Genomic DNA, 27037 nt, shown 5'->3' with positions numbered 1-27037 from the left:
TAATGTCCAAGTGTTTTGTCCCCAAGTCTGTAGTGAACTGATTGTCTAATGTAAAGTTGTCCGGTGCTATTCCTGGTTCCATGTGTTTCTTTCCAGGTCCTTAATTGCTTTTCTAGGATGTATGGTAGTTGCATTGCATGATTCTTTTTTAAGCTTATACATTTTCTCCAACTTTGAAACAATGTATCTTTTGAAAAATTTTAATAGAAACACTTTCTTAGCTTTTGAGAACTTTTGATATGTTTTGTATTTATTTGGAGTTATTAGCATAAGCAGTGATAGAAGTTGTCATGTACACAACTTGGCCATAAAAAGGTCAAGTTGAAGCAAGCTGCGATAATTTTCCTGATTTCTACTATGGAAATTGTGGAGGGTGTAATTTTGATCCTATTGAAGGATGGTCTGCAGTGCAGTTGAAGAATCAGACTGTCTGGATGCAGTGATGTGTTGGTTGTCTACTTGCCCAGTCTCTCTGCCCTCTTTACACATTTCATGTTTTTTATATAAATCAATCAAAAATATTAGAAACCCCATGGAGGTTGTAGTAGGAATGTACTTCATAATGGCAATGATGTCTAGTTTTTGTGAATTTGGGCACACACATTCCCTGTTAATGACTGTTTTAATGTTTTAGTGCAGTCTAATCCTCGTTTTGTTTAGAATTTACTGTCAGTGTTATGGCATTAACTGATTCAGGTTAAAAGGGTTTCTTCCTGCAAGTTGTCAATCAAGCAGAGACCACTGAGTTACAATTGGATTTTTCTGTGTGCTCTTGCTCCTTCAGAGAGCTGGTTGTTGACTGTCCTTTATTTTTAGCTTTAAGTGGACACTTCATTGCAGGCACTTCCTATGCTATGGCTACTTATGTCTGTGTACCTTAATGTTTTTCCTGCCCCATCTTCTGAAGTCTGATCTTCCACTGATCTGGTTGATGTGGTTCCTTATTCTCTAATGCTTACTTCTACTTTCTATGTGAACTGGCAAACTCTAAAGCCATTATAGCATTATCGTATCACTTACAACATTGTTTCCTTTCCTTTAAACCTATCAGGCCTACCTAGGTCTTTGTTAGCATTTAGCCTAATGCTTAATTAGTATTAGGCTAAATGACATACCAAAAGATTGGAAGTTCTTGTTGAAAGATCAGGTTCCATTTAGAACACCTCAGCAGAATGCTCTGTGTGTGGATTTTCTGCCACACAAAGTGATTTTTTTTTTTGACTAATGTCTGAAAGGCATGTCTCTTGCTTATATGAATTTCCAGTGGAAACTAGATATGTGAAAACAATATTTCTTATGTTGTGGCCTTCATAAAGGCTTTCACTTTCAGTGGAGTTATGTAGGATTGTATTTTTAGGTCAGGTTTTGTAGTTATGTGAAATACAGAATAATCTAAGTAAGGTTATGGATGCATTATTTTGAATCAGTTTGTCTATAGTCCTTCTGTAATGGTTTGAAATATTTGAGGTTCCACCTTTGAATAGCACATAAGAGCACATCCTGAGAAACAGACTCTGGAGAACAAAACCAGCATAATGCTCTAGTAGTTCAAATAGAAGAAGCCAGTACTAAGTTTGCAGGATGTATAGTAGAAAAAATCTTTAGCAATTACAAAAATGCAGTAAATTTTATATATAGTGCCTTTATATAACTTCAGGCATCCACAGGGTGGGTGACCTATCAGACCTTTTAACTGATAGATTTATTTTTCAAGACGTGCAGCATTCCTGAATAAGTAACTGACTTGGCTTGTTACTGGATAGAAGCATTTTTAGTAAATATATTACTCTGAATTTAATTATTTCTTGTCTTCTTCCTACCATTTCACCTCTTGTTACTGCTCTGGGAGCAATGTAGAAGATCTGCTGTTTTTTTAAAAAAATTTTTGTAAACTGGCTTAAAAAGTAGATCTGCTTTCCACTCCTCCAAATGAGTAGCAACCTCCTTTAACTTTCCAGAAAGTCTGTAGATAGTTTTTGCCTTATGGAAGCATGTTGATTTTTCCTTAAAGCAAAGGAGAGCACAAACCTACAAAAGGAACTTCCAGATACTCAGAGGTTGGTTTGACTTGAACAATTATGATTTAGGTTCATCAACTGTAAAAGAAATTTTAATAATAATTAGTGCTGCTTTTTTTGCTAGTTTTTTTCTTTGTTAGAATCTGAATTTCAGTTTTGAAGTTTGGATGTTGCTTGTAACTTATATTCATTTGTTCCTACGCATGTAAGTAGAGAAGTTCTTATCCTCTTTAAGGTCTTTTAGTGTAGTAGTTCTCTTCCTGCTAAAGGTCTTTAGTATAGTCATACAAAATAGTCCTCTCTCCTTAGTGTTCATATAAAGAAGCTGAGCTCTTAGATTTTGTGTTATCATATAAGTGACTCTGTAGCTGTTCCTCTTGAAACGTATTCATCTTGAACACGGGAAGCAAAAAATATGTACTGCTTTGGAAGATTTTGTTCTTAGCATTGTCTATTTGTCTAGCACATATGCACTTTCTTTTCTAGATGCACTTCTGGTCTGGTTTAGAATTGCAGTTTTCTTTTTGTTGCTGTGTTATATGTAATGTATTGCAAAGAATACACAGTGATCTTTTCCCCTGTATTTCCAACTGATTGCCTCAGTTCCTTAACATGAAGGGTGGATTTTACCTGAGGCTAGTAGAGGTTTTAGTTCACTGATTTTTATTTGTTTTTTTAAACCTTTTTTTTAAATGTGCTGGTGACTAGTGTTGGGAGATTTTTTAGAAATGTGTAGTGTTATTTTATGTAGACAGAGTTTCATTATTTTTTCTGGCAGTAAATGTGCTAGTAAGTTATTTCTAATAATCTTGTTAGGTTCATGCTCTGTTGCATTTTGTCCTGTTGGCTTTTAATTGCTTCAATTGATATCATTTATGCTGTCCCAAATTTGTTCTCTGTGGATGATTCCCTAATGTTCATTTCATCAAAGGGCTCTTACTTTTTCTTTAGTCAATAAGAGAACGGCCTGACTTGAGAAACTTTAGTGATAACATCCTTTTAGCTCTGTATGTCTTTCTGAAATCAATGACTGTTAACCTTTCTTTGTAAAGTTTGTCTACTCTGCATTTCTCCTACTAATCACAGTAATTTGAATCAAATTTAAGTATCATATTATGCCTTTGAAATCTAGCTAGGTTGAATGAGTTATATTTTCTTTGCATTAAAAATTTTGTTATTTTTCTGAAGAGAGTCTGCTAAATTTCTCTGATACTCTCTACTCTATTAATTTTTCATCTTACTTGAATTTTTTACTTTTTCTTCCATGTCTTATTCTATTCTTGAAAAGTAGGATTTAGATGTTTCATACCAGCTGTTGATAATGGGTCAAAAAGGCTTATTACTGAGCTTGTTATGTAAGTGTTATTATTTCATAAAACAAAAAATTTTTATGCATTTAAGACATTACTTTTTGTACAAGCTTGACAGCTCTATTCTCCCTGGTCTGGGGCAAACAATAAGCTTTCCTCAAAACTGAGAGGAAGAGTCTTCCCTTTTTCATTTTCTTATTTCATCATCATTCCTCCCCTCCCTTCTGGATATACAAATGTCCACAAGTTTTCTTGATAGTGACAATATGGGCAAATGGGGCTTTTAATTCTTGGAGCTAAAAATCTTGATGTAGTCCTCATTGTATAGCATCACTAGTTCTTCCCTGTTTAGCTGAAAAATCCTGAAAATGAAAAGCTTTGCTACCAGGAGTGTCTTGTTCATTTTTCACAGCCTTTTGTTGTGATACAGCCTTTGCTGAAGCACTGGAACAGGACCTAAGAGCAATTGGGGGCTCCCCATCCCAGGGAAGTGTTCAAGGCCAGGTTGGATGGAGCTCTGAGCAACCTGGTCTAGAAGGTATTCCTGACCATGGCAGCGGTTTGGAACTCTGTGATCTTAAGGGTCTTTTCCAACCCAAATAATTCTGTGATTCTGTGACAGCTCTTAATTAACCAGTGCTTTTTCTGTACTCCTGAGCAGTTTCTTTCCTTCACAATTGATGTTCTTATATGCAGCAGGGGAAGGTTTAAGACAGAATAAGCACTCTAAATGTTTTTGGGATACTGTCTTTACGTAGTTCTGGCATCTTTGATTTAAAAGGGATGGACAGGAGGGAAGGCAGCTTCCTTCTTGCTGAAATTCTTTATCTAGCCTGCTGAAGTAACAGCTTCACTGAATTACTACAGCTTCCCTTTTTGCAACTTAATGTTTAGTTTCTTTTTCAAATGACTAGCTTTTCTGTGTTAGCTTTATTATGGAAAAAAAAAATCTATTGTAAGGTGTCACTTATTTATCCTGAAATAGTTTTATTGAAAAGAAAATTCTACTGGGTAGAATTTGGTTCTCTGGTTGACTTTGTTTTTTAATATAGAATAGTAATTATATCTTGGAAGGTTATCCTCAATGGTAGGTTTTGTTCCTATAAGAATCTTTATTTCGAAGTATTTGTACTTCAGACTTGAAGGTTTGTACTGAAAGGTCTTAGAGTTGCCCTTTCTGGAAGCACTTTTTAAAACCAAATTCTGGGCACGTTTAGATTAAAACTATTTGCACTGTACTTGTCCCCAAATAGTAGAACACTATTCTTTTACTTCACATAAGAAGGGAATGTTTTCTGAATAACACTCTAATTTCCAGGGGTTTCTTGAAAATGGTCCATCTAAACCATTTCTTGGTGGAAAGGATTAAAAAACCCATCATCTTATTGGTTGGATTTCTTTCCTTCTGTTTCTAATTTTTCCCCTCACCATGGTTAGCAAATATTTCTTCCCAAAACATGTATTGTTTTCCTTGTAAAACAAAAAGTAGTCAAAACTTAGGCTGAACCGTGAAATTCTATTTATGAAGGACTTGAACATTAGGAAGCTTGATACTGATGTTCCCTTTGTTGAAGGAAGGATAAGGGAACAGAAATCTCTATGTATAAAATTTCTTTTCCAATTTTTAACTGTGTTTCTGCAAAGCTTATTATTGTGGTGAAATTCTGTCTGCTTTCCACCTGCTTTCCCAAACTGTCTCCCTTTAATACAGTGAGCTTTCTATATGCAAAAAGCAGCACAAAGTTGTAACTTTGCTGTGGTAGTTGGATCTCGCTTAGACTAAATTAATTCTGCATTCCTGACTGCTGTGATTAGTGTCACTTGCTTGAAGTTCTGTTTTTATTTTCCATCTCTTTCTGTGAGATACTTCTGTTCATTTCTTCTGGAATAATGGGCAAAATAGAACGTAAGACTTGCATTGGTTTATGTTCCTCTTTCACTAGCCCAGAAACTCATTTGACTTTTAGGGAAATTACCTGTAGTGAGAAAGACCTGAAAGCAATAGATGTAGCAGCCTCTCTCACTGGGGGGATGTGCAGGGGTGTGGATGTGTTGTAAGACTGTGGGGAAAAGATTTAGAATTCTTGCCTTTGCCTCACCCTGTAAGAGAGTGAAAACAGTACGTATCTCACAGGATTTTTGAGGCTTTGTTAACTTTTTAAAATAATGCTGATGGCCTCTGGAAGGTGCTGCAGAAGTGCACAACGTTACTGTCTGAAGGCTGAATATCATTGTTTTTTGTTTTGGTTTGGGTTTTTTCCCCTTTCCTGGCAATATATAGGCGTACCACAGTTAGGGAAAGAATTTTGTTTGGTGTCTCTTTAAAGAAAATGCAAAAGTGCTTTGCTGGGGAGAATAGAAAGGGGCTTTCTGAAGAGGTGCTGAAGACATGAAAATTCAGAGTGGTGATTGGTCACCTCTGCTTGATTGACAGGTTGCAGGGAAAAACAAAAACCCATTTGTTCTGGCTTAATGGAACTGGAAAACAGAAAATGAGTATCAGGTAAAAATTCCTTTTTTAAAATCTTTGCAGTTCTCCTATAAAAGGTGGAGTTTTTACACAAATTTACTCCTTCCCCACTCCAATAAATTAGGAGTAGGAATTACAGAAACAGGTAGCTGCTAAGCTGTGTAATGTGGGTTGTTTGTCAGTGCGTGTTCCAGGGGGCAGGTGCTGTGGAACACCCCGCAGCAGCCACTGCTACTGGGGTAGCTTAGCAAGAAGGCAGAGGATGGAAAGGGTGCAGTGACTAAGCCCTGAACTGGGCCCAGCTCTCTGGTAGGCTCATTAGCAGGACGTTCAAGGGGAAGCTTTTATTTTCACTTCCTATACTGTGCCTGCTTTGTGGATAAAGTCTGTCCGTTTCTACTGCTATCAATTTGGAATCTTTCATGAGCATTATTATGAAATTCACTGAAAAGTGAATAGCTAAAAAAGTAAGCTTTGTTTTAAAGTAATTTCCATCTAGCAGTATACTGTCATACAGATTTTATAATAAATTTCAATGTCAGCACCACAGTTTTGAGAAGCACAATTGAAAATTATTAATTTCTGTTAATTATTTTGTATGTTGATGTATTTCAGATTGAAGGACAAGGACATGGTGCAGTTTTCGACTGCAAGTGCTCTCCTGATGGACAGCATTTTGCATGTACTGATTCCCACGGTCACCTTCTGATTTTTGGCTTTGGTTCCAGTAGCAAATATGACAAGGTACAGTGCAAGATGTAAATCACAATATTTGTCTGTGTTGAATGCATTTGAGCAAACTTCTTCAGAGCTCCATTTCAAGAGGGCATGTCTAGACACAATTTTGACCCATTAGAATGGGATGTTTTGGGTGCCTTTTGTTGACAATGAGATTTTTTTCACTGTCTTTTTCTTAAATTATAGAAACATTCTGTTAAGCTACTGTTTACATGGGAAGTTGAAAATAATAATAATAATTTAAAAACAGAATTCAAAATTAACCAGTCACTGTCTACTCTCTTAAGTGACAAAGTTACAAATATCTACTAATGGATCAACATGGCTAATGGGAATAGCTACATTGGAACTGATAATAGTTATGCATTCTACTTTAATTTTTTTTCTACTTCCTAACAAAGCCCCAAAAATGGGTGTGTAATAGAACTAATTCCTGCTATCTGTATTTAAATATCGCATAGCCTATGAGAGAATTATTTACAAAAAAGGTGCTATGTTTTAGTTATGCAATTTTATGTCTGTTAATGAAGTATCATCCTGGACACCTTTGTGCTTACACAACAATATTCCACCTTTAGTGTATTTAAATATTATATCTTTATTCTAATGTCTATTATCTAATGTCTATTCTAATAGTCTACATTGTGTATTCTGAGTGTGGGTGTCTTGCCACAGACCCTCATGACTGTAAAGATATGTGGTATTCTTTATTCTCCTATGTGGAAGAACGTGCTCTTGGAACAGGTTTGGAGTGTCCACAAGATCTTAGTTCTTCATTTAGCACCCAGGAAAGAAATGAGGTGTGTCTCTTCTCCCTTTTCCTAAGACTTACGTAGACCTATTTGCTCTATTTTCATCTCTGCTTCTGGTAGCTGACACTTGAATGCTGTTGGTAAAGTGCTGTTTTTTGGATCTTGCCTCCTGCTTTGGATATTTGGGCTCAGACTGGTTTTGAAAGCATTTTGGCAAACAGCAGTGCAGAGGAACCTGAAGGAGGGAGTGCAAAAGGAATTTTAATCTTTATCTTGTAAGCTACTGGATTTCTTTCTGTAGTCTTACAGAAGGATTTGCATTTGGGGATTTATTTTTTTCTCCTTGTTTCTCAACTATGATTTGAAGTCCTCAGTACTAAGCTACTGTTGCTATCCTTCAGTTATTGCTATCTGTGCACTTCCCCTTCCATTCCAAATAAAACAAATAAGTAGAGACATCACAAGCAAGGAAAATCAGGATTTTCAGATAATTTTCTTTGTGTTTCAGGATTCTTACCATTCTGGACTTTAAAGCCTGTTGTAATAGGAACATTTTTCTTACTATATCCATGGATTGTTTCAGGTTTCTTTTTCTCTCCAATTGTTTTGGAAGAATGTAGTTCTCTGCTACTTTGAAATGTTGGAAATTAAATTGAAACTGTGAGTCTTTTGGTCTTTGCTGTGATAGATCGGAATTTTCCTTTACACTGGTATTTGAGAATTTACCTATGAAGGATTAAATGTGTTTGTAGAATGAATACAAATGAATGAATACAGTTGCTTTCCCCTGCTTGAATTCTACAGGCCCTTGGCTCTCTTGGGGTTTTTGCTGCAGCCCCTGAGAAAAGATTGTTTTTAACTTTTCACTTATTGAATGATTTAAAATAATCTTCTACAGCTGTTGCTGTGCCAATGTTACTATTGGCATTCTTCATCATAGAAGAAATGGGAGCAAATAGGATTTATTTGTTACCACTTTAATCTCAGTCTTCCACTCACAGAAAACTCAGCTTGGAAGTGTCTGGTGTCTTCCATGTGTGGTTTCACCACCTCTGTTTTTGTCTGACCTGATTTATGGGAAAATGCTATTACAGGTAGGTAGGTGCTGGAGATGGCGGGGTTTTTTCCTGTCTTTCTCCCCTCAGATACTGGGGAGGGTTTCAGACATCTTGTCAGACTATGATCTGGTAGGATATGTGTTTTTTGGCCTTTAAAGTGTTTCCCATCTCTGGGGAAATGAATTTTACAGAAGAAAGAAGTATGGTAACCTGTTCTGTATTCCTGCATTTTGGAATTGACAGTGATGATAGCTGAGCTGGTGTTAATTCTACTGAGAGAACAAGCTCTTATTTTTCTATGTCTTTGTTTTTTCATGTTATGTTCAGATAGTATCTACACTTCCTAGTTGACTGGAACCAATGCCTAGGCTTTTTTTCCTCTGCAGTGTGATCTTGGCCACAATGAAGGTGAATGGGGTGGGGTGTTGGTTTTTTGTTTGGAGTTTATGGGTTTTTTTGTGGGGTTTTTTTGATGATACATATTTTTGTGAATTCTTTTGTGGGGGAAAATAAGAAGAATACATGTGCTGCTTGTCTAGGGTTGCTTGAGCCTATCTCCACTGACATCTGAGTGTGTCATCACCAGAGTTGAGCTGAGTTCACTGTCAACAGGGCACGTGCACTTCAGAAATTCTTGATTAGGTGAAAACTTCTCCAGGAGTGACTAGCAGTTCTAAAGAGTAAGGTACTATTCTGTTGATTTTAAAACATAGAATATTCTGAGTTGGAAGGGACCCACAGGGATCAAGACCCTGCTCTGCACAAAGCACATAATGTGCCTGAGTGTATTGTCCAAATGCTTTTTGAACTCTGGCAGGCCTGGTGCCATGGCCACTTTTCTGGGGAACCTGATCTCTGAGCATTTGTTCCTGCAGACTGCCCAAACCACAGTACTTAGCTGCAAGTTGACAGTTTGTGTTTGGTGGATTGGTGCAGTACTGGGGAAAACCTCTTTGTGTAACTGTGCCCATTTGGAGAAACTGAGCATTCTGAGTGCATGATTGGAGGAGAATCTATCTATAGAGCTCACACCTTGTGGAAAGCTTTCATGCTCATTCCCAGGCCGGGTTTGTGAAGTCATATGAATAGAAGATTCATATGCAAATGGTGATGTGATACCATCTTATTGTTATTAATTTGATCTCTAATAGTATATAAACAAATAAGTCTCATTGTTAATACTTCTGGCTGGTTTTCTGATGAAATGTCTAATTCTTCTAATTTTTCTCAGGATAAGATATTTTTCTTGATTCCAGTAGAGATATTCTACCTGAGACTTGTTCTGAGCCTGTGCTCTCCAAGAAATGCCACATTATCTTATGGAGCAGAAAATTGTTATTTAGTCTCCTATTATACTTGATTGCAATATAAGGTACGCAGAAATGTAATTGCAACAAAGTCCCTTGTGATCTTGTACCAGGTCTTCCCTTTGCTCACAAAACCTGAGATGCAGACTACACTGTACAGCCAAGACACAACATAATAAAACTCCCAGGTTGTATGACCTTGCCATTTAAAATTCTTTATTTTCTCAGTGTGGGATGTACTTAGTAGGAAGACTTATACTAGGTGTAAGTAATGAATATTCTATTATGATTTCGCAGACATTGTAAGTCCTCCTAGGGGACCTCTGTCTCTATCACATTGAGCTATTGTGAGATGAAGAAACAAAGGTGTTAATCAGGCCTTGATTCTGTCAGTCAGACACATGAAAGCACTTTTATCTTTCTCATTCAGCCTCTGTTAACAAAAAATCTAGCAGCAAGATTTCATCCAGTCAGTTTTTTTACTGCAGTGGGATATCATCTTGTCCATATGTATTTTTAAGGGTAGTCTTTTGAATCTCTGAACTTAATTATTTTCCATTGCATCTTTCTTTGTATATTTCAAATTTCTTCCTGTTGTTATTTTTCTGAGTTTTTGTGAAGTCTAGAGCCCATCTCTGATTTTTTTTCCTAATTCTTTTTTTAAAATCCATATCACATGGATGCACTTTCTGATGTTGTAATTGACAAATGTCTGTTGTCATCTTTGTGCCTGGTCTTCTTGCTTCCAGGGTGGGAGGCATTTGTCATTGAGAGACCAGACCTCTGACTAGCTGCTATAATGTCTGCCTTACTGATTTCTACTTAACAAATTACTGGAAATGATGTTATGGATTGGTCATGATAGAGCATACGCTCCAGAAATCAGAGGATGTTCTATGACAACTTGGGCATTCCTCTCTCCATGCTCCAAAGATAAGCTTTTTTGAGATCTCTATGCATCGAGGCAATCATTTAATTGTTTTCATACTGCACTGGGAATCTTTAATTTGTGTGACTGATGATTTTATGTTTTGATTTTCACTTGTTCATTCAGTTCAACTGAATACATGAGCTGCCACAAGGTTTCCTTGCCAGTAAGTGGTCCTGGGATGTGTCGTATATGCATCAGCTTCTCTCCTATTCACTTTTTCTTTTCTCCTTCAGCTTCAATATCTTTCTTATTGCACAATACTGAGATACCACAGCCAGCGAGGGATGGAGCATACATCTTTTTATATTTATTTGGACAAAAATATTCTTCAGTCTTGAGGGTCTGTGGAAGGTCATCTATAACAAATTAGGAGCAGGTGGACAGAAATAAAAAGAAAACTACAGTTTTTATTTTGAAAAAATAAAGTGAGAAATTCAGTTTTTATTTTGGCTTCATTTTATCAACTGAAACTTTTTCTGATATCTTTATATTATAGTAAAATATCCTTACTATAGCATTATAGTAAGGATATATATATATGTATATATATTGATGATGTTAAAATTTGGCAATGTTCTCATGCAATAAATATTTTTCCTAGTCTTCTGCCTGCACCATATCTCATAAGTCTGTGACACAATTTTTTATTAGCAGATAATTTATTCATATATTCAAACTAGAAGAAAATTTATAAACTAATACATTAATGCTGTATTTGGTTAGATGTCTTCTAGTAGTTAAATATTACCCCATTCTCTTATTCTTTAAATGCTTCTCACCCTCAAACATGTGGATTATTCCCTTTTCAGTGCTATATAGAGAAGAGTACTTTGAAACAAAATAATAATGGAATCATTAAATTTTCCCCTTTACACTGAAATAAACACACCAGCTTATAGCCCTGTTTTTTGCAAAACTGACCATGAGTACCACTGTTAAAAATACTTTTAGCAGTTCTCTTCTGTATGCTTTTGTAATAGGTTCTTTTAAAAAAATTACAAAATGACTTTATTTGCAGATAGCAGATCAGATGTTCTTTCATAGTGATTATCGGCCCCTTATTCGTGATGCCAACAACTTTGTCCTGGACGAACAGACACAGCAGGCTCCACACCTTATGCCTCCCCCATTTTTGGTTGATGTGGATGGGAACCCTCATCCTGCAAGGTATCAAAGACTAGTTCCTGGTCGTGAGAACTGCAGGGAGGAACAGCTTATTCCTCAGATGGGAGTGACATCTTCAGGTATGGAAAATTTCACTTCACTGACCAGTAGTCTATCTAGTTACCTTCAGATGTTCTACACTTTCACTTTGTCCTTTTTCTTCATTTATGGGCATAGTAGTTCATGTAGTGTGGAAGAATTGTGTCTTTGGCACTGATTGCTTGTGACAATTTCATTTACAGTATTGTCATCTATCAAGTTGGCACTAGTTGATGCTACAACACCAGTTAGCTTGGAGTTTGTTTCATTACTGGAGCAATGTATAATGCTGTCTGAGCTCTCAGTTATCTCTTTGGGATAAGATTTCCTGCTTTAGAATACCTAGGAGATAGACTGGTCTTCCGCAGATCAGTTAGAAAAAGTAACACTAGAACAGAAAAATGAGGAGACATCTGAAAGAAGCAAAATTTTCTTCCTCATTAGTTGAAGACAGTCATTAATTTTAAGCTTTGGTAACTTGGTTAAAGAGCTGAAGACTTGAAAAAAATACAAAATCTAGGAAGTTCCTTGAAAGTTTTATTCTCATGCACATGATGTGAGAAGAACATGCATATATAGGGATAATGTCTGTTTGAAACTGCCTAAAGGTGTTTCACATGGGTAGGGATGGAAAAATAATTTCTACTTATTTTATGTTACTATTTTGATATTAATATGAATAAGCAAACAATGGTGAAAGTAGCTTTAAATGTTTTCAAAATAAGCATGTTAACTATTTGGATTTTCTTGAAAATATGTGAAAACTGACTGTTCCTATAAATTGCAGTTTATATGTTCATTATACTTAAACTGTGGTGTGTCAGACATTCCAAGAAGCGTAACTGAGAGTGTTTTTACAAAAAAAATCTCTTTATCCTTATTTGTAGGCCTCAGAATTATAGGGCAGTGAATATTTAAATATTTTTAGGGAAGGATTTCCGTATTCCCTCCAAAATTACAAGAAGTGGTGCTACTTGAGAAGAAACTGTAAGAAGGAAAATATCCTTCCTGGTGAATGTAAATTTCCTAGTTAGTGGCTTTGAAACAAAATTTAGTTTTTAGGGAAGGATGTGACTTTACTTCATTGTTCAAGTGTGAATCCTTTGCATTGTGAAATTCTCCAAATTTGAAAGTGTCCTGGGCACATTCTTCAGTGTATCTCGAAATAAGTCAGACTCTGCACACAGACCCAACAAAATGAAATTTAGAAGTGTGTCTGCATGACACATGAATGCCTATAGGGAGATGATATCCCTAACATTTTGTTTAATAGCAGGGAGCCAACCATCAGCTTGACAAGTGGTGGACAGACACAAGACATTTTTCTACCTTTTTACAATATAGCAACAATGTAGTTGTATGCAGACCTAAACAGTGTTTATATAGTTTATATGTTCCCTTCTACTAAGAAAATTCCTTTTCTTTCTGACGCTTTGTTGTGGGATTTGATGCATCTCACTCAGAGCACTGGCCATTTATTTCTTGTTAAGTTTTCTGTAGGGACTTCTAAGAGTAGAGGGATTTCATATAGTTGTACTTCATTTACTGCCTTGATGAACATGAAGCTCTTTTAAACCAGATGTTTTGAAAAAATCAAGCGTACACCAGTGTCTTTATTTCATTTAAGAAGAAACCACTTGCTGTTTCTTGCTAAGGTATTGTCTCACAGGCTAGATACATAAAAGCATTCATTTTGTTTAGAAAGCCGTTTCCTTATTTGAGATCATTCTTGGGTTATTAGTAGTATTTCCTGTTGTTCTCAGTAGACTGTATGTCTCCTCACAAGATTGACAAATTACTGTCTCACTTACCTGACTCAGAAAACATCCAACTGTAGTTATACCAGAGCTCATTCTATTATTCCAAGGTTCTGCTGCTTTAGGGAAGTTGACTTCAATAACCTTTAAAGCCTGAGAGCACTATCTTAAATATTTATGATTTTTTGTGCATACTGTTAAGAAATAGCAGTTACTCTTCAGCCACATCATCAAAGCTCTTCATTTCATAGCACAATTACTGTAATATCTAGTCTTTGATCTTGCAAAGTGCAGTTTATACTGTGATATTTCTTTGGAATCATGCTGGAAAAGTAATTTCTATATCTTGTCTCTTTGAACACTGTTACTCCTCATTAAGAAGTTTTCCAAGTTCTGCTTCTCTTGACTAGAGGTTCTCACCATTCCACTCCACCATCTCACTATTCTGTGTGGAGATGTCTGACTTCTTTTTGAATCAGTACTGTAACCCTTGTATTTTTCTCTATACCTCTCTGTTTTTTGTGAGCATTGTAAGTATGAAAACAGGTTTTTTGTTGTTCATGCTTATGTGCTGTGTCTTTTGCTTGCTGCTTAGAAACAGTATTATCACCTTGTAATCACTTTGGAACTGTTTCCCATCTTCTATTCACAAGACCTACTCAAAAGGAGGTTTCTTGACTGTTTTACATACCAAAGAAAATTACCGTTACTTGATCTGTGCGGTCATTATGTCCATGTGGAGCTCAATTAAACATTTTTACTGCTTCATTTTCTACGGTATAGATAATTATTTTCTAATTCAGTTAGACCTTCTTGATGTGGTTCTTTCATTGAAGCTTATAAAGTGTTTTTAAATGCATTTGAGGCAGGCTAATCTTGCATTTGAACAATTTGCATTGACTGAGCTGACAAACAACAGTTGTATTAAGCTTCTGTGGCTTGCTGGCACTTGATCAAATTTAACCTTTTATTAGAAGTGAAGTGTGGTCATCTTGACCCTGCTCCAGAAAATATAATGCTCTGAAATATACTAAGAAAAGGAGTTGTCCTGTTTTAAGAAATGACTGTTAGAACAATAAGCATTAGCTCATAGTTACACATGATAATTTTCTGTACTTGTTTCAAAGCTAAAACTTAGATGAGCTGCCTGTAACATTCATTTCCTAGACATTCACATTTGTGTGTTGTTCTGTATATTTTACTTCACAGGATTAAATCAAGTTCTTAGTCAGCAAGCAAATCAAGAAATTAGTCCATTGGATAGCATGATTCAAAGACTTCAGCAAGAGCAGGACCAGAGACGTTCTGGGGAGGCAGGAACCAGTAGTACCAGCCGGATAAGCAGAGGTACATCACTGCGGGCTGGGTGTTGAGGCTGCAACTTGGACAACTTGGAAAACATAAATCCCTTTATATTGTCCGTGATCTGTGCATTTTGTTGAACTGGTAGAAAGGAGGTATGGAGCTGTAGAAAACAGTACAGCTTTCCCATTGGGGTTTTTTGGGTGTTTTTTTTTTGTTGTGTTTTTGGGTTTTTTGGTGTTGTGTTTGTTTTTTTTTTTGGTTTTTTTTCATTTGCAAAATGTTGGGCTTCTTAACAGTACAGATTTATCTTTGTTATTGTCTCCTCACTCAGGGAAATGCAGCAGCTGCATTCCCTTAGGGGTAACTACCCTGCTGTTTAATCTGGAACTGGCTATCTAGTTGTTTGAAGTCTGACTTCTTTCAAATAAGGACACAGGAGGAAGAAAAGTATAAGGAAATACTTATTTCTCTGCAGAGCTGTTCCATGTTTCAGTGTCTTGCATTAGAGTACACAGTAGTTTTCAACACTTTAAAAATTATAGTTAGCAATCCACTAGAGTAAGCAGGATTAGCTTGTGTGTGTAAGGATATGGAAAAATGTTGATATATTGCTACTGTGTAGGTGTTGGAAGGCTCTTGCATGTGTGTGTGGTTTTGTTTTGGGTTGGTTTGGTTATTTTTAACCTTTGACCGTTTCAGTTTTTTGTCTGTAAATTTTACAGCTTGATTCCTAATTTCCAGGGTTGAGGGATCCTTTTTTTTTGAAGGTAGAAGACTGTTTAAGGAGCACACTGAGCACTGAGTCAGTGAGATAGCTCACTGTTTTGTAATGCAGATCTAGAGTGCAGTAGCAATAGTTAGATTTGCATAAATGTTTTCAAAGCTATTTTTAAAGAAGCAAACATTTGCTTCACTTCAGATTGTTGGTACACCTGGTTCTTTCCAACATGAATTTTTGAACAGGGTGCTGCAGCCCAGTAGCTGTTTATGCTGTGTTGTGGTCACTGTAGAAACTGCTGAAATACTTACACTCAGTTAGTATGATTTCTTTTAAAGTAATAGATTGAGTAGTTATTCTTTCCATTTCATTCCAAGTCTTTCTGTTCTGATGCTTCCCTAAAAATTTCAGATCAAGAACTATGGCTTTTTAACTTTTTAGGATCTGTAAGCTCTACCTCAGAAGTACACTCCCCACCAAATATAGGGTTAAGGCGCAGTGGACAAATTGAAGGTGTGCGTCAGATGCACAGCAATGCACCAAGAAGTGAAATCGCCACTGAGCGGGACCTTGTGGCTTGGAGCCGCAGGGTGGTAGTGCCTGAACTGTCTTCTGGTGTGGCCAGGTAAATAAAGATGGAGAATTTTACTGTGGTGAACTTAATTAAATGGAACAGTTTTGAAATTCCTGTTGCCATTCTCATCATAATTTGTTTTCTATTTTGTCATCTCAAATATCTTATAAAATCGGTTTCAGGTTGAAGTCACTTGTTGGTATATCACTTGAAAATTCTTGTAATTCCAGAAAGATTAGGAATAAAAATTGTCCTTTTAATGAATGACACAGTAATTGAACTTGTATAGGCAATGGAATCTAGTTGCTTCAGTATCTTCTGACTTGTAGCATAAGATTATATCCTGCCATTATGTGGTGTTTTATCACTGGAATACTGACCTAAACTATTAGATGCCTGAGATGAATACTTAAATTAGCAAGTCAAAAAACCCTCCTTGCCATAGTCCAGTATAAGTAGCTCTAGTTTAATGAAATAAGATGAAAATCTTTGTTTGAAAAAAGCTAATTTTAAAGCCATATGCTAACTGTAAAGGGAAGAACTTCGGCTCAAAGAATGGTGTAGATGTTGAATGTCTATTCCTTGGTTTGGAATAGGCCCTCTTAGTTTTAGTAATGTCCTTTAAATTTAACATCTCCATTTTCTTTTTTCAGTAGGCAAGAAGAATGGAGAACAGCAAAGGGAGAAGAAGAAGTAAGGGTGTATCGATCTGAAGAGAAAAGAAAACATGTAATGAGTCACATTCCAAGAGAAAACAAAATACCTACATTCTCTAAGGTAAGCAGTCCACCTGTACCTTATCACAGAATGAAGTATAAAATTTAATTCAGTAAGTTGGGTCACATAAATTTACATTCCTTTTCTCAGTTTTAAATTTACACACCAGGATAGGGGAGTTTGTTTCCCTCCCCAGAATGAGGAAGCCTGTCTGTACTGGTGTTTCAATATGTTCTTAATAATAAACAACATGGATTGCTTTCAGAAGTGGGGAGAAATCCCTGCAAATCTGGTGTTAGGGATATGATTTGCTGTAGGGAGTCTGTCACTATTAATCAATACACCCTGCTGCTCTTGTCTACTGTTTGACATACTGTTCTGTGGAAAGGTTGTATTAAAACTCAAGTCACAGTTCTTAACTTTAACAGATTAAATACATCTCCAAATAGAGATCAGTATTTTCTTTCATAGTACCCTAAAAATCATATTTTGGGCTGTTATGGGCTATATCTAAGTCATGCTTTTTGATAGAGCTGGGAGTATGTTTTCAGGAAAGATGAAAGCAGGATAGGTTAAGTAGAAGGAAATAAGTTGTATCAAGAATTAGATTGTCATAAGTGACATGGTTTTTTAAAAATATCACTTGCAAAAAAATTCAATCTTGTATATTCTTGCTGGTTAAAAAAATTGAAATATATATGTTTTATGTTTACAGAAATAATTTTAGGTCTTCTTTGTTTAAAATTAGTTTTATCTATTTATCTATTAATTGCACATGCTGATCTATGCTTTTCTAGCTAAATAGCCAACTATGTTTTTATAATAAAGGAAGTAAATTTTAGCAATGGTAAAGGAGAACCCATGCTTTGGGTTTCATAGTATGCTTAATATGGAGGAGACTCTGTTCATCCTCAATCCAAAGCTTGTAAAATACACCTTTCAAGAACACCTGCAAATTGTGGCAATTGCGATTGAAAAGTAAAAATCACTTATGGGATATAAGGTGCAAAAATAAATAAATGAAATGAAAAGAACAAGTCAAAAGCCTGAAGCTCTTAAATTCATTAGAGTACCATACTTTATGTCTGTAAAGGAAGGAACTGAGATTGAAAACAATCTGAAAATAAGTAAATTTCAGATGCTTTGTAGTGATTCTGTAATTTTTAATAAAGATTAATTCATTTTATATGTAGTAGAGTAAGTTTGAAATGAACAAGTTTATATTTGATATTAAATTTGAGTATTGTTTTGCTACATTTTTCATAGCCAACCAAAGTAAATATTTCAAAATAAGTTATGTGAACAGTCCCCTACACACAGTTCCCTAATAACTTTAAATTTCTTTATTAAATTTATTTCTCACTTTTTCCTTAATTCTCTTTTTTGTATTAAAATTTCAATGCATTGCTATCTTAAAAAATGGTGCTGATGCACTCTTTTCAGTTCTGCAGGCACCAACATTGTGTGTTTTCCCAAGATACACTGAAAGAAATTTGTTCACTTTTGTCTCCAGCTTTTATACATAGAGGGGGGAAGCTTTATGTCATACGACAGGACTCATTAGTGAAATACCAGGACATCAAAAGTCTTTAACTCTTATTTTTCTTTTGGGAATAATAGCAAATGGGCCTGACAAATTCAGATTTTAACCAAGTTTTTTCCAATTCTTGAGGGAATGTATTTTGGTGCTAAATTATACACTTTCTTCTAGTTTAGTTAAACAGTTGCCCTGCTCAAGGGTTTTTATTTTTTTTTTCTTGTCTTTCACTGCAGCCTAGTCAAAAGATCCTTCCTGATAATGTGAATTTATACCAAATTACCATTACATTTCTAATTGTGTTACAGTTTTCTTCTAAAATATCACTAGGACATAAAAGTTTAAGAGAATAGGCTAGCTGGTCCAGCATCGTGGCTTTAATAATTACTTTTATGGTATCTCTGAAACAACGAAACTTACAGCAATTTTTTTTTAAAATCCTGTTTAAAATTTTTTTTTGGTCTCTAAACTATAATAGTAGCACTGTATCTTTTGGGCCTCATATTTGTATTCCAGATATTTATGTCCCAGAGCAACTGCTACTTAGGAATAACTTTCTTCAGTTTCATATATTTACACCTGAGGGGTTCTGTGAACTGGATTCTGGATTCTCAGAATGTGAGGGAGATAACTTTAGTCATTTTCTACCTTTGTTCTGAGGAAATAACGAAAAACCCCAGGCAACTGAGGTCTTTTCATATGAGTACGTCAGTAAATTTTCTACATAAACATTACTGATATACTTAGTAATACCTTCAGACCACTTAAAGCCTTCATAAACCCTACTGAATACTTTTTTATAACATCTTGGCATAAAAAAGTGGTATTCTTCCACAGCTGATTCTTCATTAAATGCATCTCTTTTTGGAGGACTTAGACTGCTGAGAAGTATACTAATTCAAATCTCTTGAGTAAAATCTCAGAGGGATTCAGAAATAAGTAGATATCCCATGGGCTTTTAAATAAGCACGTTTCAAGAAGTAAAAGGTGTTTGATCTTGAGTGATTGAATCTCACAATTAAATTAACTGCTCAGATTTTCATGATTTTTGTTGTTGCTTACAGTTCACATGAGCAATACTTCTGCTCAGGAGTGTCTGAGCAACAGGAATAGTGAATTGGAATTGTCATCTTCTGTAGTGTTCACAATAAATTCAAATAAACACCTGGGAAGAGAACCAAGATTGACTGCAATCCAAAAACTGTTGTGCAATATTTTTAGGGGTGTTTTAAGTAGAAATTAATGACTTCAATATAGTTGCTCTTCTGTTGCTGTTCTTTTACAGTGGCAATGTTATTTGAAAGACAAACTGTGTTAGGGTGAAAATAGAACTGGAAAGCACAGTGTAAATCTTTCTTTTCCTTGAGAACATCCAGTAGGTTTTGATTCTTATTCCTTGTAGTTACATTACAGTACCATTGCAAGACTATAGTCCTTATTGCATAGTGAATTCTTACAGGTTTAATAAGAGAATTTGTGAGCTAAAGGGAATGGGGAACACATCCAACAAAATACAGGGCATGACGTTTTCTTCCAGTAATCTCTAGACCTAAGAACTACATCATCAAGAATTCTAGAAAATGTCTCACTCTATAGAACTGCCAGCTTCTCTTGGAGCAGAGTAAAACAAGGCCTGTATTTAACATATTGTCTTCATAGGAAAATTCAGTTGTAATTTATACCAGTAGGAAATACGGTTTTTTATATCAACTTTTGAAATTTATCAGGTGTATTTGTATAATAATGATAATGATGAAATAATATTTCGTCTCTTCCCCTCTTCCCTTCTAACTGAAAGAAGTCAAAAGAAGTAAAATGAAAAGATGGGCAGGAATTAATGTTAGCATTTTGGATTGCAAGCTGAAGTACAGGTCAATAAGAAAGAACACAGAGCAGCTGTAATTACATTTTGAGGAGATTCCAAAGTCCTATTGCTAATTTTTAATTCAGGGTCATTGTAGGTTGTGTTAAAAGTAGCACAAAATTATAGCTCAGTCTTTCTTCTTTAACAATATCTGCAATTTAAACAGGAGTCACAGAAGTGTTCTGCTATTGAAAGCCCATGTTTCTTTGACACAGGTCATACAGAAAAGTGTTTGTGCATGATTGCTTAAGAGACTAATGGAGTTGTGGGGGAGAAGCTAAAAACTTGGGTATTTTGACCTGAATAGTACTTAGTAAACAGTATTTAGTATCACTGACCTGCAGGCTGAATGATGAACTTGGTTTGACTTTCATAGTCATTGGTGAGGAATAGGGTTTTTTCTATTATTAAACAAAAACACTTAAAGCAAACAGCAGAAACTTGAACATCCAATACATTAATATAATTTTTACATCTTCAAAATGGAGCTGTATTCCAAATTACTTGTTTTCAGGAGCAGATGAAAATTGAGATAAATAACATGCTTAGGTAAATATTCCCAGTCCAAGTACTTAAGAGGATTAGTCTATTAAACTACTGGGATTAGAGCATTTCAATAAATATTTAAGAGTGAAATTTTTTTACACTAGAGGGTTGATAGGATGTGTGTCCTAGTAAAATGTGACAAAAATGAAAATATTCCTCATTATCATTAAGTGGAAATGTTATGCCAAAATTTGCAGGAATTAACATGGGAAATAGTTATGGATGGACAAAAGTAGGCGTAGGCCTCTGTTGTGATGGGTGCAAATGACTGTATTGTAAACTTACTGAACCCAGGGAGGAGCAACATGTACTTTGTTCTCCTGAAAGTGGCTTATTTTTGTTCCACAGAAATAAGTTTTTCTACTTATATGTTATTTAAACAATACTTCAATTAAATCAGCAAGATGTTAAGAGGAAAATAATCTAAAACTCCAGAGCCTAATACTTAGTCCTTAGTGTCTGTTATCTTCACTGCTTTTGGAACAGTTCTTACTAATTTTTTACATACATGTGATATGGTAAGAGTAAAAACTAAGTAATTACAGACACTGATTCAGACTTGAAGAGAGTGTGGAAGGGTGCTCTTTAGCCAAAGAGAAAATGCCAGAGCAAGAGACCTATTTAATGTTGGGGTTCTGATACTGCTTGTGCCTTGCCCCTGTTAAACTTCCTAGTAGAATTTAACTCCTGTTGGCTTTAAAAAGATTTTTTTTTATTATTTTCACATTAAAAAAAAAAGATTCTGCTGGTTAAGAAATACCATGAAATTGCTACAGCCAAAGCTTCCCAAAATTGCTTCAGCCCTGTATGAGACTGCAGCAAAGCTGTGCTTCCCAGTGCTGTCAAAGTCATAAGGACTGTAGCATGCAGTGTGGTCTGAGTTGTCAGGACATCATTGGCTTTCCACTGTATCTCTCACAAATGATGTTGCCAAGACCTCCAGCAGTGTCCAGTATCCCTCTCAAATACAGGAAATGCCATCATTTTTATTTCACAGAAAAACCTCTGTCAGGAGCTGTAATTTCTGGTATATCAACAGATGTGCTCTGATACTGACTGGAAGCCTTGGACAAGGTACACGGTACTTGTCAGCATATATGACTGCTCATCCAAGTGTTTAGAGAGAAAGTGATGATTGAACCTCAAATCATAGGTTATCTTGGCTTTATTTCCCAGCCTACTGTTAGAGTTGAGAGTACAATTCCAAGCTCTTTCTTTATATTACATATTGACATGTTACATATTACATTTTGTCAGAAAAAAACCTATAGTTCTTTATAGTCAAGCCTCTATATTCAAATCCACCCCTCCCCAAATAAATAAAGTTCTGCCTTACAGCTTCTCTTCAGATTTTGAAAAGCTAAGTTGAATAAGAATGATGTTAAAAGGCTTTTTTTTTTTTGCAAGATGAGGCAATTGTATACCATTTCTCTCATCCCTGCTTGGGCAGTGGGTTTAGACAAGGTGACCTCTAGAGATCCTTTTCAACTTCATTCTATCATTCTGTTACTCATGGATAAGTACTTGTGGGTTTGGTTTTTTTTGTCCCTGTTTTTCTTTTTCTTTCTTTTTTTTCTCCTGTTCTTGTTTTGGCATTGTATCTTTCCCAAAGCATCACTATGACCCAATTTTTATACAGTGATATTACTTTTTTCCATGTGGGAATGATTGGGGTGGAGGGGCTGTTGTTTTTTCCCTCAAGCTTTGAACTGCCAGAAGAAAAGAGCTCTTTTCAAAATCAAAGAGTAATGCAAAGTGCTTCAGTTTTCCAAGCATCGTTACTTCTATTTGAGTAGGGAAAAGCTGTATTTATGGTAACTGTTTGAGAAACCTCACCTCTGAAGAGAAACAGACAAGGAAGAATTTTAGGACTTTTGTTTCTAGAGAGAAGACATGAACATTGCAGTCAGGCTGTAATGTATCTTCTACAAAATATGTCCCCTTATTGTAATGGATACTTGACTAATTTGTTTCACAGGGATTATGTGATTCCATTCAGTTGTCCCTGCTATGTCCCTACTATGTTTCATGGTGAAAAAGGCACAATGCAGTGGCAGAAACAAGTTACTATAGCGCTGGCTTTTGTGACCTCTTTGCTTCAATAATGAATCTTGAGAGCTTGATGAGAAGTGAGCAGCCCCAGAAGGCTGAAGGACAGAAGGCTGTGTGAGGGACTCAGCTACTGGGCTTAGGGCTGCCTTGGAGCTTGAGGACATCTCTTGTGCACTGCCAGTTTGAATCCAGAAGGAGGAATGACTGCCCCAGGTCTCAAAAGTCTTAGGCAATGTTAAAATGTTGATAGCTGAGCAGTGCCATTAGAAGTGTCTCTGGTAACTGTGCTGTTAGTGATAACTTCCCCAACTAGACAGAAGGACAGAACAACAGAAGCACAGAACTCACTGAAATGAGCATGGAGCAGTTTGTGTTAGTCCTCTGTGCTTTGATGAAAACTGGAACACAATTTTACAGAGTGGTGTGCTGGCTTACTTTACTGAACTGTTGCAGTCATGCTTGCAGAAGGTGTGTATCTTCTAACAGGGAGTGTGGGAGAAAAACTAGTTACTAGATTTCTGCACTTCAATGATGATTGTTGTGGCTAAGGAAAACTAAATCTTAGCTAGTGTTGATTAGCCAAGTTTTAGTACAGCTTTTACTGTAAAAAATGGGAGTTATTTTCCTCAAGAAGAAAATTTAACCTAATGAACCAGCTTTTATCATACATGGTAGGAAAGGTATTTTCTTTCCTGCAAAAGAAAAAGAAAAAATCAAGAGGAATAGGTACAAGCAGTCTGCTCTACTAGAAGACTGTCAAAATATTAGTACCTTTCTTTGTTTTGTTCCAGTTCTGCATTCTTCATCTCTGGGACTGTTGTTTTTTTTTTTTCAACTATTATCAGCATCTAGTAGATATCCGAGGTTTTTTTTATGGCAGGAGGATAACACTGGAACAGACGGAAGTTTACCTGTTTTTGTGACACTTAGTAATGTGCTCAAAAAATATTTTGTTGGATTTGAGCTACGGTGAAGTTCGACTATACATGCCAAAAAAATAGAGCACAAAACTCTTGAAATTGAGATCATGACTCTTGGCTTTTTTTCCCAGTGATTGGAGACTAACACAAGATTGCACACTTGATGTAGAGAGCAAGTGTTTCCATTATATATATTCTACAGGAGGAACAAAATCTCTTAATGCTGTAGCATAAGTGTTTCTAAATTACAGCTTTATTTCATTCTTTTAAGCTTCATATTCTTTCAAACTGACTCATTCATTTGAATTCTTCAATGCATCATCATACTATTTAAAGGTCTGTATTTGCTAAGAGTCATCTCTCTATGCTAAGGGTTGTATTACTGTACGGGTTTCTTTTCTAACACATCTGACCCCTTGGCTGCAAAATAACACTCTGGACTTCTGTTTAAGAGTCTTCTTTCCTTAGCCATTTTTAGTGTAATTCTAAGCTTTTACAAGCCCTTAGCAGGCTATCAGTTATTATGTTTTCGACCTTGTTTTAATCCTTATTAACTGACATTTACTTTGCAGAGAATGAATATTTTTAATAATTGCAGATTTAAAAATTGTTTTTGTGTCTGGAAGAAAATGAATTATTTCCAGAATACACGTATCTGTTTGGTGCTTATATTCATTCAGCTATGCATGTGGAGTGTTTTCTTCAGCAGCTCTTTAGTTTTGGACTTGTAACTTTTTGCCAATGCGAAAATTGTCTCCTGGAGTAGTATTATTAAAGAAAATGCTATGTATTAATAAAATTTATACTCAAAATAATGTATTTTGACTTTTATATCTTCACAGAACCATTCTCATGATAATTTACTGGATGCTAGTGACTCAAAGAAACAAGCAGCTAATCAGCACAACTACCGTACGAGATATGCAGCAGAAGAAACTGTAAGGCCTGCTGAAGAGTTGGAGAATGGGCACAGTTCTTCAGATGTAAGAGCTTTATTCTTGAGGCAGTCTTACATATTCCATTTCTATGCATTAAGTTCCTGCTTCAGCTAGTGAAACATTGTTTTAGTGGAAACTCAAGTTACATTTTTCATTGGGCGTTTCCTTTCACATCTTAAAAAAAATTATGTTGTATTAGGTTTTCACATGCTGTTGTATATGTTTAGCTTTGACTTAAAAAGTAATTGACAAAGGAGAAAAATGCTCATTTGTAAGGGTATTTTGCAAAGCATATGTGCAATTTGTAAGCCTAGTCAGTACTGCCCACATGACCTAGCAATGTGGTCACCAACTTTAGGTGACCCTCTTTGAACAGGGAGGTTGGATAATATGACCTCCAGAAGTCCCTTCCAACCTCAGTTATTCTGTGCTTCTGTAACTATGGTAGAGAATGAGTGACAAGTACATAATAGTTCATACTGGGTTTTTGTTTAATGTTGAAAAGATGTGGAAATACAACATTTAAAATACTTAAAATAATTTTTGAGAAGGTAAACTAATCTTGTCAAATGGTGATGAAAAATGTTGCTCTACACTGCATCTGGCCAGGCACAGATATCTTCATACTTCTTTATATAAGTCCACTAAAGTAAAGGAACTTCCTGCAAACTAAAATTCCTTTTTAACATAAAGCTTCTAGAATGCCAAATGATTATAACACATATAAAGCCTAGAAAAGTTTTCATTGTATTGTCATATATTATAGATTGAGCTCTAAAGAAAATCCTTTATTTTTCTTCCCCCTCTGCCCCTTCCCAATGCCCTCTGCTCTCTATATTAGGAAGGGGAAGTCGTTGTTGCCAGTGGTGGAACATCAGAAGATGATGAAAGAGCATGGCACAGTGATGGCAGTTCCAGGTAAGTGACAGTGTATATAACATGCAGAGAAAATTCCTGCTAAGAAATCTTTAATAATTTTTGCTGTAAACAGTTAATGAGTAATAACTAACACTTGTGCAGATTTAGAAGAAAAAAGTGAACAAAACCACGAAACTTTCAGGATTTAATTTTCTGTCATATTGCTAACTAAAATTTAGGGAAGGTTTATCCTTGTTTGCTAGAAGCAGAATTGTTTTGCAGGAAGGTATTTCTTTTCAGGCACACAAACACTTCAGGCAGGTAGTAGCAGTTTTATATGGCTCTCCATCTAAGCTGTGATTCTTGGTTTGAAATTAAAGAGCAAATAGAGTATCCATTATTATTTCATGCAAAGCTATTCAAAACCAGAAGTCTTGAAAACAATATCCAGACTTCAGTGTTTATCATCTTGAATTAATGAAGCAAACACAGTATTTAATGGATGCTATAAGTTAAGTTTCTTGCAAGATCAAATGATGTCAGGGCTTTTGGTATATTACCATTTAAATTGTAGATAGAATATAGGGTTTTAATCATCAGGGTTTTAACTATTAAAACTTTGTAGTTAGCTAGGCTGTTAACTGTAATCTTTTATTGGGTTATATTATGTAATCCAATGCACTTTTTAACTTTAAGGGTTTAATTTCTTTTTTCTTTGTTATATCATATATAGTGACTATTCTAGTGATTATTCTGACTGGACGGCAGATGCAGGAATCAATTTGCAACCACCAAAGAAAATTCCTAAAATTAAAACAAAGAAAGCAGAAAGTAGTTCGGAGGATGAAGAAGGACCTGAAAAACAAAGGAAGCAAATTAAAAAGGAAAGGAAAAAGGGTATTGAGGAGAAAGATGGACCATCAACATCACCAAAGAAGAGGAAACCCAAAGAGAGAAAACAAAAGGTTAGATGTTCTTTGTGTATTACAGGTTGCTCATTCCAGCTGACTTAGAAATAAATGGATGAATAATTCAGTTACATATTTTAAATTTTAAAACACAAAATGACTTTTGCTCTTTACAAATGGTACTGAAAGACCTCTTGCAAGACAGATGACTATGATATGCTTTCTGAATATGATACATTTGATGTAAGGAGCACTTCTAATGTCCTTATCGCTATCCTTGCTCACACCAGAAACTTCCTTTCTGTGGAAGTAGAGTATTCAACTTCCAATACACTTGAGTATTGTTATGAAGTGCCAGTATTTTTTACAGCTGTGCTGACTTGTCTTTTTATATAATTGCAATTTCTTTTAGATCTGCACAATAGATCTGTAATTTTTTCTGTCAATTCTGTGATATATGATATTTGCATTATATTTGCCAATATTGACTCCATCAAGGGAAATATGACTTGATCAGGATTTTGTTGTTGTCCGTATTTTGTTTGCTTTCTAATAT

General features: G+C 35.6%; 1 protein-coding gene across 4 annotated transcripts in view; it reads left to right on the top strand.

Moving 5' to 3' along the window:
- Nucleotides 1–27037, top strand: part of PHIP (pleckstrin homology domain interacting protein) — a 122297-nt gene that overhangs the window by 47988 nt on the left and 47272 nt on the right. For all 4 annotated transcript variants that reach the window (XM_064412494.1, XM_064412495.1, XM_064412496.1 and 1 more), the window contains 8 exons: nucleotides 6414–6542; nucleotides 11603–11828; nucleotides 14754–14891; nucleotides 16009–16192; nucleotides 16795–16918; nucleotides 24620–24760; nucleotides 25557–25633; nucleotides 26307–26538. In XM_064412494.1, the coding sequence (XP_064268564.1) occupies nucleotides 6414–6542; nucleotides 11603–11828; nucleotides 14754–14891; nucleotides 16009–16192; nucleotides 16795–16918; nucleotides 24620–24760; nucleotides 25557–25633; nucleotides 26307–26538 (1251 nt within the window). The remainder of the gene's footprint in view (nucleotides 1–6413; nucleotides 6543–11602; nucleotides 11829–14753; nucleotides 14892–16008; nucleotides 16193–16794; nucleotides 16919–24619; nucleotides 24761–25556; nucleotides 25634–26306; nucleotides 26539–27037) is intronic.

This window comes from Passer domesticus, chromosome 3, assembly GCF_036417665.1.
Source record: "Passer domesticus isolate bPasDom1 chromosome 3, bPasDom1.hap1, whole genome shotgun sequence".
Lineage (NCBI taxonomy): Eukaryota > Metazoa > Chordata > Aves > Passeriformes > Passeridae > Passer > Passer domesticus.
The sequence above is the reverse complement of the archived record's forward strand: the minus strand, read 5'-3'. Positions and strand labels throughout refer to the sequence as shown.